The sequence below is a fragment of the Desmodus rotundus genome, chromosome 4, assembly GCF_022682495.2.
Source record: "Desmodus rotundus isolate HL8 chromosome 4, HLdesRot8A.1, whole genome shotgun sequence".
In the NCBI taxonomy this organism is placed as follows: Eukaryota; Metazoa; Chordata; class Mammalia; order Chiroptera; family Phyllostomidae; genus Desmodus; species Desmodus rotundus.
In genome coordinates, this window is record NC_071390.1 from 371,920 (window position 1) to 389,886 (window position 17,967).

A 17,967-nucleotide genomic window follows, 5' to 3' on the forward strand; every position below is an offset into this window, starting at 1 on the left:
TTAAAATTAATGAAAGGCATCGTTCTCTTTTTTTGTAAGTTCCACAGAGCAATCGATTCTCCCTGAATTTTGGTGGATGTTCACCCGGCTCTGTGTGCACCCCGCCGGTGATGAGCAGGGGGTTCTGACACGCGGGGGCGGTATTTCTGTCCATCCCCATGAGGAAGGTGGCTGTGAGGCAGACGCCTGAGTGGCAGCTCCGAACCAGAGCAGCTGGTGAACTAGAATATTCCTCAGGCTTCAGGCTAAGTGAACCTAGGGCTCCCTTGCAGGTTTAAGTGCGTTAACTTCCTCGGTCACGTTGTTTGCCCGGGAGTCAACAAGACAGTCGCTTGAGCGGCCCTGAGTGGTTGCAGCAGTTGCGGGGGGGCAAGACAGCATCTGGATACAGGGCTGCCACCTCCTGCAGCTCAGAGCACAGGGAAACAGGAAATGACTCGCTGGGTATTTACTTAGTAACCTCTCAGGGAATCCGAGCCCCATGCAGACACCACTGTGGATGCTCACGCGGCTGTAGGAAACAGCAGGCGCCCGCCCGTCTTTCCCCGTGTGTCACCATGGTAACATCTTGGAAAGGTCACACAAGATTGCTACCAGGACGTTTCACCGACGCGGCCCAGAGCCAGCACTTTGCTTCCGCCCCTGTCCCCACCTCAGTCCCTGGCAGCTACTCCTCGGTGGCCATTTCTGGGATTCTGTCATTTCGTACAGGACACCGTGAGTCATATGGTACAACATGCAACCTTTGGGGTCTGGTCCCTCTTGGTGGCGTCCGGGCTGTCAATTCCCTCCATTCCGCTGAGTGACCGAGGCGTGGCCATCCGCCGCAGCCGACCGCTCGCCCCCAGGGTTGTTTCCAGGCCGGGGTTGGTTGTCACAGATGAAGCTGCTGCAGACACTCACGTGCAGGATGCTGCGTGAACGCTTCTCGAGCATAAAGGCTGGGGAGTGCAATTTCTGGCTCAGGTGGTCGTGGCCTGCTCGGTTTCATGAGAGGCCGCCCGCTGTCTTCAACGGGGCCGCTGTGTTCCAAGCAGCGCGGAGCAGGAGGGTCCGGCCGCTCGGCATCCTCACTGGCATCTGGCGCCCTGTGCTGCGAGGGTCTGGATTTTAGTCGCTCTGACATCGCGGCCGTGACACCTCCCTGTGGTGGCTCACCCTTCCCGGGGGCCACGCAGAGCTGGGCATCTCCGTCCTTGTTTGCCACGTGTCTTCTTGGGCGAGGCGTCTGTTTGGAGCTTTTGCTCCCTTTTAACTGGGTCGTTTGTTTCCTCAGTGTTGACTTCCACGGGTTCTCTGCAGGTTCGGGACGTGAGCACTTGGTCAGAGGGGGGTTTGCGAATGTCTTCCTCCCATCTGTGGCTTCTCGGCGTCCAGAACTCACTCTAAGTTCTAAGAGTTTTTTGTAGATTCTTTGGGATACCCTGCAGTTTTCTACGGAGAAAACCGTCCTCTGCCAACAGCACTGTTTCTTCCTCCCTGGCCCTGGTGCCCTTCGCCTGCCCTTCCTGCGTGACTGCTGAGTGGCACCAGGTGAGCAACGGTGTGGCGGTGGCCTGTTCCCAGGCTCAGGGGACAGGCACTCGGGCCCTCCCTGAGCCTGAGGCACAAGGGTAGATGTTGGGCATGTTTTAGATGCTCTTTTATTGTGGAAGTTTCTTCTATTTCTACTTTTCTGAGTTTTTCAAAGTCAGGAATTGGGGCTGAATTTTGCCAAGTGCTTTGTCTGCATCCGTTAACGTGGTCACGGGCTCCCCTCTCACTGGGCAGACGTGAGCCGACACGGCCCGGGTCCAGCTGCCGGCCCAGCCTCGCATCCCGGCAGCCCTGCTTCGGGACGGCGGGTGGCCGGTGCCGTGCGCGGCTGAGTTCTGCTTGCGTGGGTTTTGTTAAGCACTGCTGCCTTCGGATTCAGGGGGGATGTCGGCCTGTGTGAAGGGCTTTGTCCCGTGCTTCTCTGGTTTGGTGTCAGGTGGCATCAGCCTCAAACAACGGAGTGGGCTGTGTTCTCTCGCTCTCTGGGAGGGAGTGCGCAGCGTGGGGAAGGACTCCCCAGTCAAACCATCTGGGACGAGGGATCGTTTCCCAGGAGTTTTACAATGAAAAGCTCAATTTCCTTAGTAGTTTCAGGGCCGTTTCACAGTGGATGAGTTGCAGTGGTTTGTTTTTGGAAGAATCAGTCCTTCCGTCGGACAGACAGAGGTCGCGTGTGCTTCCTGCCGCAGCCAAGGGCCGCTGCCACTCCTGGAGCCGGCCACTGCGGCCCTTCAGCTCTGCTGGTGTTGCTAGAAGTCTCTTACCTTCCTCGCTTCTTCCCAAGAACCAGCTCTGCCAGCCCTTTCACCGGCGTCCTCTCTGTCTGGTCCACATCCCCGGTTTCTGCTCTCATCTTCATCTTTTCCTGCCTCTGCTCTGGGTCACTTTGCTCTTCACCTAGGTCCTTAGGTGGGAGCTCAGGCAACGCAGTGGGGACTTCACACCTTTTCTCGCCTGGGCATCCAGTGCCACCGTGTCCCTCGGCCCTGTGTTCGCTGTGAACCAGCATCAGGGTCAGCACCTACCGAGTGCAGTTTACATTTGGTGTGAGACCCTCCGGGTTCTTGGTAAGGCGGCTGATCCTCAATAGAAATCTGGGCATTTTCACATTACGACTGGATCTTATTTGACTGGTTTAGCTGGCTTTCTCCAGCTCTACTCTGGCAGGAAGAGGGGGCACCACCTTGTGATTGCCCAGTGGGGGCAGAGGCCCAGGCTCCCCACCGACTCCCAAGGAGGGGGTTCCTCCTCACTGCTGGACAGTGCGGATGGGGGAGTACCAGCTCCCAGCTGCTGTGGTCACACCTCATGGGGAGGGGGCCTCGTTACTGACGGCAGGGGTCTGGGGGAGGGGGCCTGGGCCCTTCCTCCAGCTGGGAGCTGGGCTCCTGTTGGTGATTCCGCGGGCGTCCCCATTGAGGCTTTTCCGTCTCCGCTGTGAGGTGAAGAGAACCAGGACACTCTCTGCTGTGTCCCTCCCCGGCAGGTGCTGCTCTCCACCTGCCCCCCCCCCCAATCCTCTCCTGCTTGTTTTAGGAACCAGTGGGGGCTCTAGGTGTACTATTGGGGGGGGCAGGGGTGATGTCTCCTCCACTGTCGTGGAAGTGGGAGTTCCTCCTCGGTTTTGAATATAGTTCATTTGATTGTCAGTTGTACCATTTAACAAGTGCAGCCCTGGCTGGTGCGCCTCAGTGGATTGAGTGCTGGCCTACAAACTGAAGGGTTGCCGGTTCGATTCCCAGTCAGAGCACACGCCTGGGTTGCAGGCCAGGTCCCCAGTAGGAGGCGTGCAAGAGGCAACCACACATTGATGTTTCTCTCCCTTCCTTTCTCCCTCCTTTCCCCTCTCTCTATAAGTAAATTAAATCTTAAAAACAAAAACAGAAAAAAAACCCAAGCGCAGCTATTCCTGAGATTTCAGTGGTGGGTTCTGACAGGCCAGGACCCACTGCCTGGAGCTGTCCTCTCGGGATGAAGCAGCCAGAGCTAGGCCGGGCCAAGCTGGGGTATGGACGCCTGTGCTGCACTGGGGCCACCAGGACCCCTCTGAGCCCGAGGCTGTCCCTTCCTCCCCTCAGGCTCTCTGGACAGAGGGGGTGGCATCTCCGAGGTGGGGTGGGGTATGGTGGGGAGGGGTAGGGAGGAGGCCACAGGAAGGGATGGGGTGGGGGGTGTCAGGCACCTTTTCAGTCACCAGCTTCTGCTCTGCGACCTCGGGGGCCAGAAAGAAGGAGTTGGAAGCGCCTACGGGAGAGAAAACCCCAAACCCCGCTGAGCTCCCCTTTGCACTTGGCAGCTGACGTGGGGACATAGCTGAGGGTGAGCCCATGCCTGCGGACCCACCGTCGGCAGGGGGTGGCCGGAAGAGCACAGCCCCGTCCTCGGCCACCAGCACAGAGTCTGGACACAGGCAGGCTGCAGTGGAAGGCAAGGTCAGGGTGGCGGGCTTGCTTCAGGGACTTGCTCCCCGGAGGCCTGCAGGGACGCGGTAGGGGGGGTGGCCCCCGTGCCACCCCAAGGGCCCCTGGGTCATTCCAGTGGATGCAATGACACTGAGTCCCTTGCTGGATGCAGCGAAGGGGCACTGGCTCTGCCTCCTCTGCTCCCCAGGGTCACCGGGCAGATGGCCAGGGGGACAGGACCTGGGGACCATGAGGCGTCCACCGGCCCCCGCCCGGAGCTGGCTGCTGGGGCACAAGAAGCAGGAAATGAAGTGCATCTGAGGGAAGAGGCGGCTGATGAGGGACATGGCCCACAGGCTGCGCCCCCGGAAGGGGTCCTGTGGGAGGCTGAGGCCCGGCCTGACTGCACCCTGAAGGCCTGGGACCACGGGACTCAAGTGGCCAGAGGGCAGTGTGTGTCCTTTCACCCTTCCCCACAACGTGCGGACACCGCAGATGGGCCACGGACCCGGTCCACTGGTCCACAGGGCTGAACTTGGGGGCCACAGAGCAGTGTAACATCTAGGATCCCCCAAGGCCACATCCCCTGCTTGGGACAGTGTCTCCCTGTTCAGAGGGTGTGGGCCAGCTGGGCCGCCGGCTTCAAGGTCCACAGTTTGGGCATGTGGTCCCTCTGTCCTGAGTCCAGAGCAGGGACCCCCGGCCCCTGGTGTGGACATGGGGACCACACGGCCCACAGAGCAGGATGAGGAACCGCACAGCGAACATCACCTGGGTGCCGGTGGTGGGTGCGCAGAGCGCCGAGGCAGGCGTGGGCCAGCGCCCACAGCTCATACTCCTTGAAGGGCCGGCCCAGCTGGGACAGGAGGTCCTGCAGGGGGACGCCCTAGGGGAGGGACAGGCAAGAACCGATTCAGACATGGGGGGAGTGCCTCCCACGTGACCCCCCGCCCCTGCAGACCTGCTGGGGACCAATGTCCCCACTTCAAATCAGCAGGTGCCGGGAGGACAAGGAGACGGGACCCTGTGTCTGGGGTGGGTGCGTTAAAAACAGCAGGCATGTGACCCGGCAGCCCTTCTCCAGGCGGCCGCCCTGAGTGCCCGCTCAGGCAGCACTGTCCAGGACAGGTAGGGGTGGGGGCAACAGCATCCGTGGGTGGCTGACGGCCATGGAAACCGTGATGGAGGACGCTGGGCTCAGTGCGGCAGCCACAATGGGAGGCACAGCCGGCACGGGGCTGCCAGGGTGGACTGTTTTACGGTCACCATGCTTTCTACAGGAATCACCCTCGAGTGCCTGTCAGGTCACAAATAAAAATGTAAACCACAGGCTCCGCCCCCCAGCCCCTGGGTCGACAAAGCCTGGTGGGAATGAGGGTTTCTGTGCCACCCGTGGTGCCTGGCCTGGTGCTGTCCCTGGGCCACTGGCTCCCAGGAGACTCTGTCCCAGGAGCTCATGGGGACACAGAGCTTCAGGGAGCCACCTGTTGGGAGCCAAGCAGGAAAGCCTGTTTGGCTGGGCTCTGCCCAGTGTCCTTGGCCACAAAGGGCCACTCCGAGTGCCTGCAGGGACTCTAAGCACACCCCTAACTCCCAGAGCGAGCTTCTAACAGAGCCCCCTGTCCCTCACTGTTGATGAGGGGGCAGCACCACGCCTGGGGGGCCCTCCCCGGCCACAGGCCACGCGGAGTACACTGTCACCCACCTGCTCCGTGGCTGCACCTGCTGGCTCCTTGGCTCCCTCTGGAATCTGCTCATTGGCCCCCAGCGCCCCCAGGTCTGGGCCTGCATCTTCGGGGTCCTCAGCGTGGGGCGGGCGGCCTTCCTCCACAGGGCCCTGGCCAGGCACACCGGCCACCCCGCCCCCACCGTGCCCCATGCCTGGAGCCCCCTCCCGCTGGTGTTCAGGCTCCTGCTCTGACCACAGCCTGGGCTTGGGCTGGGCCTGGAGGCTGGAAAGGCCATTTTTCCCCTTAGGAAAGGCTTTCTGGGGGTCTGATGGGAAGAATTCAGATGTAGGCAGCTGGTTTTTCAGGCTGGTCAGTGGCAGGCAGAGGGTGCTGGCCTCGGGGCCCTCGGGCAGGAGCTGGGGGACTGTCTGCACTTTCCTCAGGCGGCCCCTCTCTGTGGGGCACTGGGTGTCCAGGAGGAGGCTGGCCAGCGCCTCCTGGCTGTGGCTCTCTCCGTTTTTCACGGGGGGCGACAGCGGAGGCTTGGAGGGCAGGGCCCTGGAGTCGCAGGTGGGGGTCTGAGACTGGCCCTGAGGGGTGAGGGGGGCCTCCAGTCCAGCGCTGTGGTCCCCAGGCTGCCTCTTGGGCCCCACACTTCTTGGAGCAGGTCTTCCCCTCCAGGTGCTCTCGCTGACATCTGGACAGAAGCAGGACCGGTCACCAGCTGCCTCCTCCCCACCATGGCCACTTCTTAAGGGGCTCATGCAAGACCTGGGCCCCCACCAGTCACACGCCAGCGGACAGACATCTTGCTGCCTCGTTAATCACATAATCCCAGCTAATTAACAGACAGCCCCGTCCCCTGGGCCAGGCCAGCTCCCTGCAGGGGCAGCTAAGCCCCATCTAATTATCTCGTCCAAAAAGCACATCGCATTTTATTTCGAGGATTCCAGTGATTCCCCACAGGGAGCAATGTAATGTCGCCGCGGCCCCACCCACCCTGGCAGCAGCCTCCACAAACGCTGTCTCCCTGCGGAGCGCCAGACGCTCAGCCCTGCCGCAGGCACCCTTTCCCCCACTGCTAGAGCCCCACGGCATAGCCGGCGCTGCAGCATCCAAACAGCCCTCGCCAGGCGGACCCCACGCGCCCCTCCCCCGCAGGCACCGGCAGAGCAGACGCTGGTGTTTGTTCGGAATGCGATCTGAGCCGAGTCCCACAAGAGCCGTGGAAACCCAGACGCCACAGTGACAGCCTGTGCGGCGGGGAAGTGACGTGCCACCTGACACAGTGGGAACAGTCTCAGCCTGTCCCTGGGCCAAGATGCCCAGGGGACCGAGCCACCCAGCCCCAAGCTCGGCTGCTTCTCAACACGACCTTGGTTCTTACCTCTGCCAGCACGGCGTCCGGAGGGCATGAGTCTCCTGCATGGTGTGTGGTGTGTGTGTGTGGTGGGCGTGCAGTGCTTGTGCATGAGGGTGTAGTACAAACCGGTGTGTACAGCTTGCACACACGTGTGTGACCCAGATTGTGCACATTCATGTGCATGCATGAGTGGGTGTGTGATACACGCCTGGGAGCGAGTGTGGTGTGCTCACCTTGGAATGCTCCGAAGGACTCAATGGAGAGCACCCTCCTCCCGACGGCCGAGAGGCTGCGGCACAGGCGGCAGGAGGACGAGAGCTGCATCTTCTCCTCACACAGCGCAACCACGCTCTGCACACACGGGTGGGCGTGTCACTCGCCGCCCCCCCCCACCACATGCCCTTTCTCCCGTATACAAAGCAGCGCGTTTGGGACGACAGAAAATTGGGACTGCTGAGTCTGAGAGAGTTACCAGCCAGACTGCTTCTCCACAAAACGTGTAAAAAACCAAGTCATCACTGAAACAAGAAGCGGTGCCACCAAATCCCCGAGCGATGGCGGGCAGCAGGGCAGAGGGGGCCCGTGCATGCGCAGTGATTGTGTGCAGCGTGTGTGGGCGAGTGTGCGTGCAGGTGGCCCCGAGGCAGCGTTGGCGCCCAGCCCCTGGGCTGAGACGAGGGCACGGCTGGTGAGTTACCTCGAGGTCTGGACGGTCCCGGGGGTCCTCCGCCTGCATCTGGTCCAGCAGCGCCTCCAGGTCGCGGCTCAGCCTGGGCCCTGGATCCGCCACGTACTCGAGGGCGGCCTTCAGCGTGGCCCCCAGGGAGTAGATGTGTGCCTGCGGCACCAGAGAGCCCGTGAGGCCACGGGTGTGTGCTCCTGCCCCCCACAGCCGCTGGCCCCAGGCTGGGAGCACGTGTTTGGGGACCACGCCTGACCCCCTGAGGTGACTGTCCTGGCAGTGAGCCACGCCCAGGGTCTCGGGGCTGTGCTGGCCCTGCTGCGCCAGCCAGCAGCCCCTGACCCTCCCAGGTACAGGCCCCTGGGTGCTCTGCCCTGATGGTGCTGTGTCTCTGAAGGCGGGACTGCATTTCTTTCTGTGCTTTAGTCTCTAAATCCAGGTATGAGCCAGAGGAAAGATGGGGTCTCTTAGTTTGAACGTTGGGGTACATGCGAGTGTGGGCTCTTCAGGCTGAGCACGCTGGATAGGCCATGTGGGGGAGGGGTGGGACCCCATCTTCCCACTGTATCAACAGGAAGCTGAGCCCAGAGAGGTTCAGGCACCTGCCTGGGGTCACACTTCCTGGCTGGGAGGCGTGGGCGAGGGCCCTGGGCTGCGTGGCTGCAGGAGGGCAGGTCACACCACACACAGTGGAGGCCTGGGCCCCGACCCAGGGCTGGGCTCCCCGCCACCCTGCCCGGTGCTCCCTTCCCTGGCTTAGTCCCCCACTCCCGACCCTCAGGGCCCACTCCGGCCCATAGTCGCACGCCCTCCAGGGCCAGGCCCAGCATGACTGTGTGGTGAGGTCCTGGTGGCTGGCGCTCTCCCTGGGCGGCCTTGTCAGAGGACCATCCGGGCCCACCTCTGCATCTGTTGTCCGGTCTGGGACAATCAGCTCTCTGCAGGACTGACTGGTTTGCGCTGGTCACCTGCCTGAGACCCCTTCTCCAGACCTGTTGCTCTGTCTCAGCAGTGGGGCCTGTGAGGTCCATCGCCTGTGTGCTGGCCCTCCCTGCTCAGGGCGTCCCCACATTTGCCATTGTGACCGGTGTGCCTGTGGGTCCTCGGTGAAGTCCGTAGGTGCCATGCTGCCCGGGGCCCCGTCCTGGTGGACGGTCGCCGGGTCTGGGTCCATCCTTGACGACCTGGACGGATGCTGATACGCTCCTCTGGCCCAACCAGTGGTGCAGACCTGCGGCCGGGCGTGTGCGCCTTGTGGTCTTGGGCTGCTGGCGTGTCGTCACGAGCGGGACTGGACACGTGCTCGCCGCCTGATCTCCCTTTACGTACATCCACGGACTTCGCCTGTTTGCGGGCTCTGGGCGCAGCGGGGGCTGGCCCAGGTCTCTCCGCCTGTTCCCTGTCGTTTAACTTTGTTCATGTGTCTTTTGACATTCAGAGATTTCAATGTTTAATTTGGGAAATCTGATAATTTTCTTCAGTATCTTCTTAGGATGCCCTTCCCCACCCCACAACCATAAAACAGCTTTCTTCTGCTTCTGATATTTTTGAAGTTTGTGATTCTAGAGTTTGAATCCACTAGAAATCAGTGTGCACCCTCGACACCGTGGCATCTGGAAAGTGACCCCGGCCCCCGCGTCCCGAACCCCGCGTTGTTCTCGGCCCAGACCCTGGCCCAGGCACCCGCCGGCCCCGCCTCCTGCCACACTGGTGTCTCCCCCTCTGTCCAGACTCAGCTGCTGCAGTGGCTTCAGAGGATGTTGGGCAGACAAGTCAGCCTTCATCTGTTTATTTTTCCAAAACAGTTTATTTTCACACTTGTCGGATCAAAATGTGAACAAATACAACTCCCCCCATTCCCATCCAAACAGCAAACCGGAAACGGCTGGAATTTTATTCTGGTTGCACTAATGCTGCAGAATCTGCGGAGCCGCCATCTCACAAATAAAGTAAATACTGAGGACGTCGCAAGATGGTCAAATCGGGTGTCACTGGGGAGGAGCCCCCCGGACCACAGTGTGGCGTCTGCTGCGGACAGAGCGCCGCGGTGGCGGCTGTGGGACCCAGCGCCACACAGGAGCCACCTGGTGGCGGTGGCGCCCACCCGGGCGGCAGGCAGCAGGCAGACAGACCCGGGTCCTGGCTGTGGGCTCTTTGTGTTACACTAACTTGGGAAAGCAGAGGACAAACATATACAATCAGAAACGAAAGAAGAGGCGTTACAACTAACCCTGCAGAGAACAGAGGGCCGTGGGAGACAACTACACACAGGCAAACCGGAAAACCCAGGAAAAACAGGCAGATTCCTAGAAACACACAACCCAGCGCGACCGGACTGCGAGGGCATGGGTCACCCGACAGACCACCCCGTGGCAGGGGCCCGAGTCACTGACCAAAAGCCTCCCCACCCAGGGCAGCCCAAGGCCAGACGGCTTCCCTGGTGCATTCTGCCGATTACTCAAAGAAGACCAAACAGCAATCCTTCTTCAATTCTTCCAGAAACTTGAAGAGGGAGGAGCACTTCCACTCTCCTTGTATGAGGCCAGCATTTCTACCTCGGTGCCCAAGCCAGACTGAGCCGCTGCAACCGAAAAAAGACTGATCTCCCCGATGGTTGTAAGTGTGCAAATTCTCAGCGAAATGCCAGCACACCAGAGTCAAGTGTACATTAGAAAGCTCCTACAAGGTCAAGTGGGGTTGGTTCTGGGACACCAGGCTGGGCCGCACCCGCCCATCCGCCAATTTGACACGTCCCGTGGAGAAGATGAAAGTCACGTGGTCATCTCAGAAGATGCGGAAAAGCATCAGAGTGTCCAACACCCTTTTGTGACAAAGCTTTTCACAAACGGGCACTAGATGGGGTGAAGTCAACATCACACAGAGCCCGAGGCAGACGGTGTGCTCCTCGGCAAAAGGCTGGCAGCCTCTCCTCCGAGACCAGCGGGGGCAGGCGCCATGCTCGCCGCCCCCCCCACGGGAAGTCCCCGCCAGAGGAGTCAGGCGAGAAGGAGCAAGTCCTCCTGAGAAAGGAAGACGAGAAACCGTCTCTGTGCGAAGATGGTGCGACCATGCATACAGAGAACCCCGAACGCCCGCCACCCCGACCCGTTAGAACTTGCCGGTGTACTCAGTAAAACTTCAGAACACAACCTCAGCAGACAACGCAACACCCGAAAAAGAAAAGAAACAATCCCGTTCACAATAGCATCAAAAACAGTAACGAGCAACAAAGGAAAAAACCAGCAAGTGCAACCACATCAAACTAAAACGCCACAAGGAGAAAGAACGAGACGGAAGGAGCCTACAGAATGGAAGCAAATGCTCGCAAACCGTGTCTGTCCTGGGCGGTTAAGATCCACGAGCTGTAGGGAGCTCTTCCAACTCAACAGCAATACAACAATCTGATCCGAATAAACACTTTTCCAAAAAACCCTACAGACAGCCAACAGGCACGTGAAAAGATGCTCAACGTCACTCATCGTCAGGGGGATGCAGACCAGCCCACAATGAGGTGTCACTCAAATGAGGGCCCAGGGTCCCCTCAGCTGAGCAGTGGCCTCCCGAGGCCTTGGTGGCTGCAGCCCATGTGCGACCTGCAGAGTGAGTCGGGGCGGCTGCTGGTCACTCGTGGAGTGTCACCTACAGGCTGCCACCCACCCGCTAGTCCTCGGAGACACAACAGTCCCCGCCAGCCACCGCGGCCAATTTCAAACACTTTTAACAGGTTGAATGTAGAAAACTCACACTTAGGAAACACACGCATGATTGTGAAGACTCCACACGCCACACTGTGACGGGAGCCCGGGCTGCCTGCGGGAGTGACAGGGCGGGGTGCCCACGGGCAGCCATGCAGAGACACCCCCAACGCAGCCCTTGCCAGTTCACCCCACGCCGGCCGCCCACCCTCCCACCAAAGCTTGCCTGCTGCCACTTACCTCAAAGGTGTTCCCAGTCACATCGAACTCTGGGGGCACAAAGGCACCCTCGGGGTCATCTGGGGAAGGAAGAGAAGATGCTGAGATCAGATGCCTGCCAGGCCTGCGGGGTGGGGGGGCGGGGGGTAGGGAAGCAGTGCCGGGGGCATGGGGACAGACCCCAGCCCTGAGCTCTCAGGAGCTTGACTCTGCCTCCTGCCCCTTCCCTGTCCTGGTCCCTGGAGGAATGAAACCGCCGCCTTCCTGGCAAGTGTGGGAAGGTGGGTCCGAAGAGGAAGAATGGGGTGCCGTCTTCCCCGAGGAGGGAGCTGAAGCATCAGAGCCCTCCTGGGGGTGGGGGGCAGCCCCCCACCCCCACTTGCTGCGGATCCCGCCTGGCCACCACCCCAGAAACCCGGGCTGCGGGCCGGCGCCCAGGCCTCACCGCTGAGCTGCTCCATGAAGCACACGTTGCCGCTGGTGTTGAAGGCCAGGGTGTCGGGCGTGATGCAGAGTGTCTGGAAGATGGCCGCGTGGGCAACGCTGCGCATGGCCAGGCTGCACTCCAGGCACACGGCCCAGGCCTCCTGCTCGCTGAGGCCGCTGTCCCGCAGGGAGAGGATGTCGGCCAGGGTCACGTTCTCCTGCCAACACAGGCCTGGTTGACGGCGCGGGGACGGGCCCTCCACCCCAGGGAGCCCTGGGCCCCAGCGTCGAGGCTGATTTTGGGGAAGCCGAGGGCCGCGGCCACCTCCTTCTATGTCAGGGCCGGGTTTAGGGGGGGTCTTTGCAGAGAAACAACAGCAGGAAGTCCCCCACTGGGTCTGGAAGCCAGCAGCCCCAGGGCGTTTAGCGAGAGGAGGTGCGGCTGGGCACAGGTGTTCACACCTGCTCTGTGACCTGGGCCAGCGCCCCTGCAGCCCCTCGAGGGGCCGCCACTTGCTGTGACATCACCGACCACACACGGCCTGGGATGTGGCGCACCCCCCGGGCTGCGAGCTGAGGAGCGAGACATCACACGGGGGTTGGAGTCACGCCAGGAAGACGCAGCTGTGCACAGGGAGTCAGTAGCAGGCTGACACGGGTGTAATCCCACAGCACGATCGGACGCACGCAGCCTGCTGGCTGCAGAGTGGCTGGAGTGCACTCCGGGCAGTTCACACAGGGGCCACAGCCAGACCCCAGGCCTCCCCTGTGCAGGCCACCCCCGGGATCAGGGCCCTGCCCCTGCGAGAGCCCAGCTGTGACGGTCACCGACAGGCATGTGCCCGCACACGGGCCCACGGTCCATCACGTGCACGCACAGACACACCAACAGGGGCTCACACAGCCCGGCATGTGTGTGCGCACATGCATGCCGACACGGTGTCTCACACACACCAGATACCTTGGACCTCAGCCCTCCCCCGCTCATTCATGTGTCCCTGGGCCTGGTCCTCAGAAGGGAGGGTGGGAGCTGGGCCGGAGGAACTGCGCAGTGGGGCCTGAGGGAGCCGGGGCACGTGGCCTCTGAGCAGGACGGAGAGGGGGACGGGCTGGGGGTCAGCGCGGGAGAGGGGCTGAGCCCCCTGCAGATTCGGTGCTCCCCGGCCCCCCCAGAGCTCCTAGGGTGGCTCTCCCAGCAGACAAGCTGTCGGGTCCTAAATAGCTCCTCCCACCCCGTCCCTGAATGTCCCCCTGCGTGGCAGGGACCCTGTTCCAGGGACAGGGGCCAAGGGGCTCAAGCCCAGAAAGGTGGAGAGAACAGTGCACATGTTGCATGTTGGCTAAGCCTCTGGAGCCGGCCGAGGGGGTGGTGGGAGTGGGGAGCAGGGCCAGGCTCTGGGCTCAGCGATGCCCTTGCCCCGGCCCTTCCAGCTCTGTCTGCGGGGTGGGGGCAGGCAGGGCCAGGAGGGAAGGGGGGCTGGTGGGAGCTGGTTCAACATGTGGCCACAGGGTACCACAGCTCCAGAGCCGAGAGCCCCTGGTCGGGCTCAGCAACGGATCCCTGTGAGGAAGCGTGTGCACATGCCTGCACACTGCCCACCTACACGTACACATGTGCACACCTAGCTTACACATGCCACATGACACACACAAAACATATGCCAGCACATGACACCCACGACATATGCGCACACACAAATGCATGGAGCACACACCACACAAGTGTGCACATGTGTGGCACACATGAACACACAGTGCAAAGGCCACGTGGGTTTGTGCTTCGGGAGAAGCTGGTCCAAGGCGGCGCGAGTGGGTCAGCCCCCTGCAGCCGGCAGCCCACTGCTCACACAGCTGCTGACAGACCCACAGCCGAGCTGGGAATGCAGGCCACTGGTGCCCACGGGGCAACTCCGGGCCCACCGCTCACTTCCTGCTCCGGCCCAGGCCCTGCCCGCCCTGCCCTTTGGCCCCTGTTCACGGTGGGGGTCGCTAATCAGGGGCTTCTCTGTGTGATTTTATGGGGTGATGTCCTGGGGGTCCCAGGTCACTGCTTCTGTGTGGCTGAGCCCCTGAGATCCAGTGGCCGTAACAGGAAGGCGGGGTTCAGCCGCTGCACAGGCCCAAACAGAGCCCAAGGCGCTGCTGGCTCCCCGAGAGCAGGGCTCCCGATCCCTGGGCCCCATGGGGACTCACACCCCACTCCTTGCCATCACTCATTGAGGCAGTACCTGGGTGGGCTGCGGGATAGGCATGAGGGAGGGAACCCGCAAGTCCTGTTCCTTGCACGGTGGGAAAGGGTGGTGTCCACCCTGCAGCCACCAGAGTTGGCCCTTCCTGGCTGGGAGGCAGATGTAGGGGGCGCTGCTCCCCAGGGCCGCCCCCTGCTGCCCAGTCACCAGGACCCTGGGCAGGGCTGGCTTCCCGCCCAGGGCTGGGTATGGTTGCAACAAGGACGGACTCTGAGCCAGGGCTCTGCGGGACCCAGGGGCTGGCATGGGGCCCCCAACACAAAACCCAGTCGCTGCCGAGCTCCGTCAACAGCCCCCCCCACCCCCCTGGTCTTTGGAAAAGTCCCTCCAGCTGCCAGATTCCCCAGGCCTGGGGAGTGCTGCACCCCCACTGGGTGTCTTCCTGCTTGCCCCAAAGAGCCCCCAACTTGTAACAATGCCCCCCGCCCCCCACCATGGAGCACTCTCCTTGATTCTCCAGCTGCTGGTTGCTCTGAGCTCATTTCTGGGCATCATAACCCTTCAGGGCCCAGTGGAAACGCCCCTCCTTCTTGGGGCTCCTGGTCATGCGCTCCCCCGACCACTGTGGGCTCCCCAAGCCCAGCCCACTGCTCAGCGGCCCACAGTGCTGGGGGATCTCGCTCAACTGGGGAAGGATAAGAACGACTCTTACCCCTCAGGGGAGGCTGGGGGCCAGGAGACGCCCTGCCCCGTCTCCCCGGCCCACACCACGAGCCACCTTCCTGTCCACGCCTGCCGCCCAGCGGGCTCTTGATGGCTAGGGCCTGCCTCGCCTGCGGCCACTGTCCTGCCTGACCCTGACAGCCCCTCCTTTGCTGCCTGCAGGTGACCAGGGGCCAGCCAGGCTGCACCTCCAGGGCCATGCTGGGTGGTGCCAGCCCCTCACCATGTGCCCCGGGGACTCCCAGCAGAGCCCACCAGCGTGACGGTGCTGGGACGCCGGCCATGGCGCCTCCACTTCACGCGAAAGGAACGCCCAGCTGCTTTCCACAGACCGTCCCCCCTGGTGCCCCCCTCGGGGAAGGTCTCCCCGACCTGGTGCCGTGGACAGGCATCCGCAGTGGTGCGCTTTCCGTGCCCCGTTCCACTGAAGTCCGACACCTTTTCATGAGCTCACACACCACCTGGGTTTTCTCAGGGGACCCTGGGGAGGGACATTCCAGGAGCAGCTGGGGGTCCACAGGATCCTATTTCTTGACCTCACTGTACAGTCCGTTGTAAGTGGCGGGTGGGCTCCTGTGTCCCCTGAGGCTTGTACGTGTCCTGCGTCTGGTGCCCGCCGTCCCTCCCTGGGGCTGCTGTGTCTACCGTCCCAGCTCCCGAGGCTCCGTCAGCAAGCCTGCCCAGGTGGCACGCGGCTGGCTCCTCCCTCACCTTGCACAGCACAGCTTTCCGGATGCCACCTGACTACGTGTTGCTGGAGCAGGCAGTCACGTGTCCCTGATGCAGACTGAAAACCGTCATGCCGACCCAGCCGAGTGTGGGGGTGCAGGTGGTGGGCTCTCAGGAACAGGCCACACCTGCTCCAGGGCCTGGGCCCCGGGGACCAGCCTCCTGTCGTAGGAGAGCAGCACCTGTCTCTCAGGAGTGGTGAGAAGGTGGAAGGGCCCCTTGGACCTTCCTGCTGGATGCTTAGCAGTGGGACCACGGGAACGTCCCACGTCACCTGGAAGCCGCGGTCACAGGACAGTGGGCACCCCCGACCCAGTGCACTGTGCACAGAGGGGTGCCACAGACACCTCCCACGGGAAGGAGCCAGGATGCGGGGGGAAGGCAGGCTGTGGCCGGGTGGCAGCTTTGGGTCTGGTCCTGGCTCCTACCCCGTGTCCTTGGCCCCGGTCCTGCTCAGCGCGCTGGGCACAGAGGAGGCGGTCAGTGTGGGCGGCTGGCCCTGCATCTGCTGTGCTGGTTTGGGATGCGAGTCATCTTGCCGATGCCCTGGAAGGCATCCCCGGGGGGCCGTGCAGGCCCCATCAAAGCCACGGAGATAGGCCGAGGTTTATGTGTTCCCTTGCCTCTCTTCTCTGCAGCTTCTCTCATCAAATCCAGGTCACCGTGGGGAAAGGAGGGGCAGCGCCAGCCCCCGGCACTGGCTCAGCAGTCCCTCCAGCCAGCAGGGGCTTCCAGAGACAGACTCTGCTGCCCAGAAGGAAGGACTGAGCTTCTTTGGCCTGAGCTCCAGGGGGGCAGGCTGGGGGTCAGGCAGGGAACCAAAGGCCCTGGGCACTACATCCTTGCTGGCCACAAGCCCCTTCTCCATCCAGGAGGCCCTGACCAGTCTGGCTCACTCGGACACGCATGTGGAGGGTCTCCACCAGCACCAGCCATGCAGAGGGAAGGCGTCCAACTGGCCGCCTGGCACTGGCCCTCAACAGTAAGCAGGGAAGCCCAGGGCCCAGTCATTTGCCTGCAGGAGGCTTGGAGGGTCCTCTGCCCAGGACCAGCAGCCTCAGGAGAGGAGAGAGCCTTCCTGGGAGTGGCTGCAGCCTCGGAGGTCACCTCTCATGCACAGGGGCCTGGTTTGCTCACAGCCATGGAGTTTATTCCTTTGACACAGAGCCTGGGGGCACTACAGGGAAGCCAGAGCTACAGGGATCTACCCAGACCAAGTGGGGGCCGGCTTGTCCGCCTCGCTCGCAGGCATCTGACTAGGTTAATAGCCAGAAACCCCACGTGACAGACCCCTGTGCATCTTGTGGGGAGGGGGGACTCACTCAGGATCTGAGTGAGGACCCCGCCCCTAGCAGGATGCAGCCCCTGTCCTTACACCTCCCCCCAGTTCCTCCACAGTCCAGCCCGACCAACGGGGCTCCGCGGGCACCTCTCACTGATCACCTCCGGGGCTGCAGAGAGGAAACAGGGCTCATGCCCCCAGGTGCGCCCCACACGCCACTGCCCAGCACCGATGAGGGGAGCCCCCTCCTCACAGAGCCTCAACTTCAGTGACGGGGCCCACACGGCTGTCCCAGGAGGCATTCCGGAGCCCTGCCCCCTCTGGGAGAAAACGTTTAAGGCCCGCAGCAGGGGTGGGAGGTGCGGTGAGACCAGCTGGGGGTCCTCCTACCGCCAAGACCTGGCCCCAGGGCAGGAGTTTGGGGGTCGGGAGGCACCCTCCCCGGGGACTCTCTGTGGAACCCTCCTCCAGGGAAGGTGGGGGGCCCACCGTGGGGCCGGGGACTCACCTCGTCCTCGGGCAGAGTGGGGAGCGGCTCGAAGTCGTAGAAGTCGAGCTCTTTGCCGTCCTCCTCGTAAAAATCCGCCGCTGCGGGGTCCATGGCCTGCATCCTGCGAGCGAGAGCGCCGGCGGCGCCCGGCCTCGGCCCGCTCTGGCTCCGCGCTCCGCGCCTGGCGCGCGCCCCTGCCCGGCTCGCCCGGCCTTCCCGCGGCCTCTGCTCTCCGGTCTGCCAGGCTGGCTCTGCTCGGGTCTGGCTACGCGCGCCACGGCGCCATGGCAACGCGCCCCGCGCCGCCCCCCCCGCTGCCCCCGCCCGCTGCACCCTTGGTGCGCCCCGCCCGCGAGTCTGCCGCAGTGTCGCCCGAGCAGGTAGCGAGGACTCCTGCGGCCGCACTGGGGGGCCCGACGCTCGCCAGGCCGCGCCCACTCTTGCGGGCGCTAGATTCCCTTGGGGACCTTGGCCGCTTTCGGGGCGGGGCGGGGGATGCGCAGCGCAGGGGGCGGCCTGTGGGGGCGGGGCCAGGAGTGCGGCCTGGGTGCTGTTCCCAGA

General features: G+C 62.7%; 1 protein-coding gene across 4 annotated transcripts in view; it reads right to left on the reverse strand.

Moving 5' to 3' along the window:
* KNDC1 (kinase non-catalytic C-lobe domain containing 1) overlaps positions 1-17,611 on the reverse strand; it is a 43,139-nt gene extending 25,528 nt beyond the window's left edge. For all 4 annotated transcript variants that reach the window (XR_006654866.2, XM_045191653.2, XM_045191654.2 and 1 more), the window contains exons 1-9: positions 17,425-17,611; positions 12,013-12,211; positions 11,589-11,647; positions 7,669-7,809; positions 7,205-7,322; positions 5,644-6,305; positions 4,710-4,824; positions 3,880-3,951; positions 3,719-3,780 (exon numbers count right to left, since the gene is read on the reverse strand). Coding sequence is in view for 3 of the 4 variants with exons in the window: in XM_045191653.2 (XP_045047588.2) it covers positions 3,719-3,780; positions 3,880-3,951; positions 4,710-4,824; positions 5,644-6,305; positions 7,205-7,322; positions 7,669-7,809; positions 11,589-11,647; positions 12,013-12,211; positions 17,425-17,526 (1,530 nt within the window). In the remaining variant the exon portion in view is untranslated. The remainder of the gene's footprint in view (positions 1-3,718; positions 3,781-3,879; positions 3,952-4,709; positions 4,825-5,643; positions 6,306-7,204; positions 7,323-7,668; positions 7,810-11,588; positions 11,648-12,012; positions 12,212-17,424) is intronic.
* Positions 17,612-17,967: the final 356 nt, after the last annotated feature.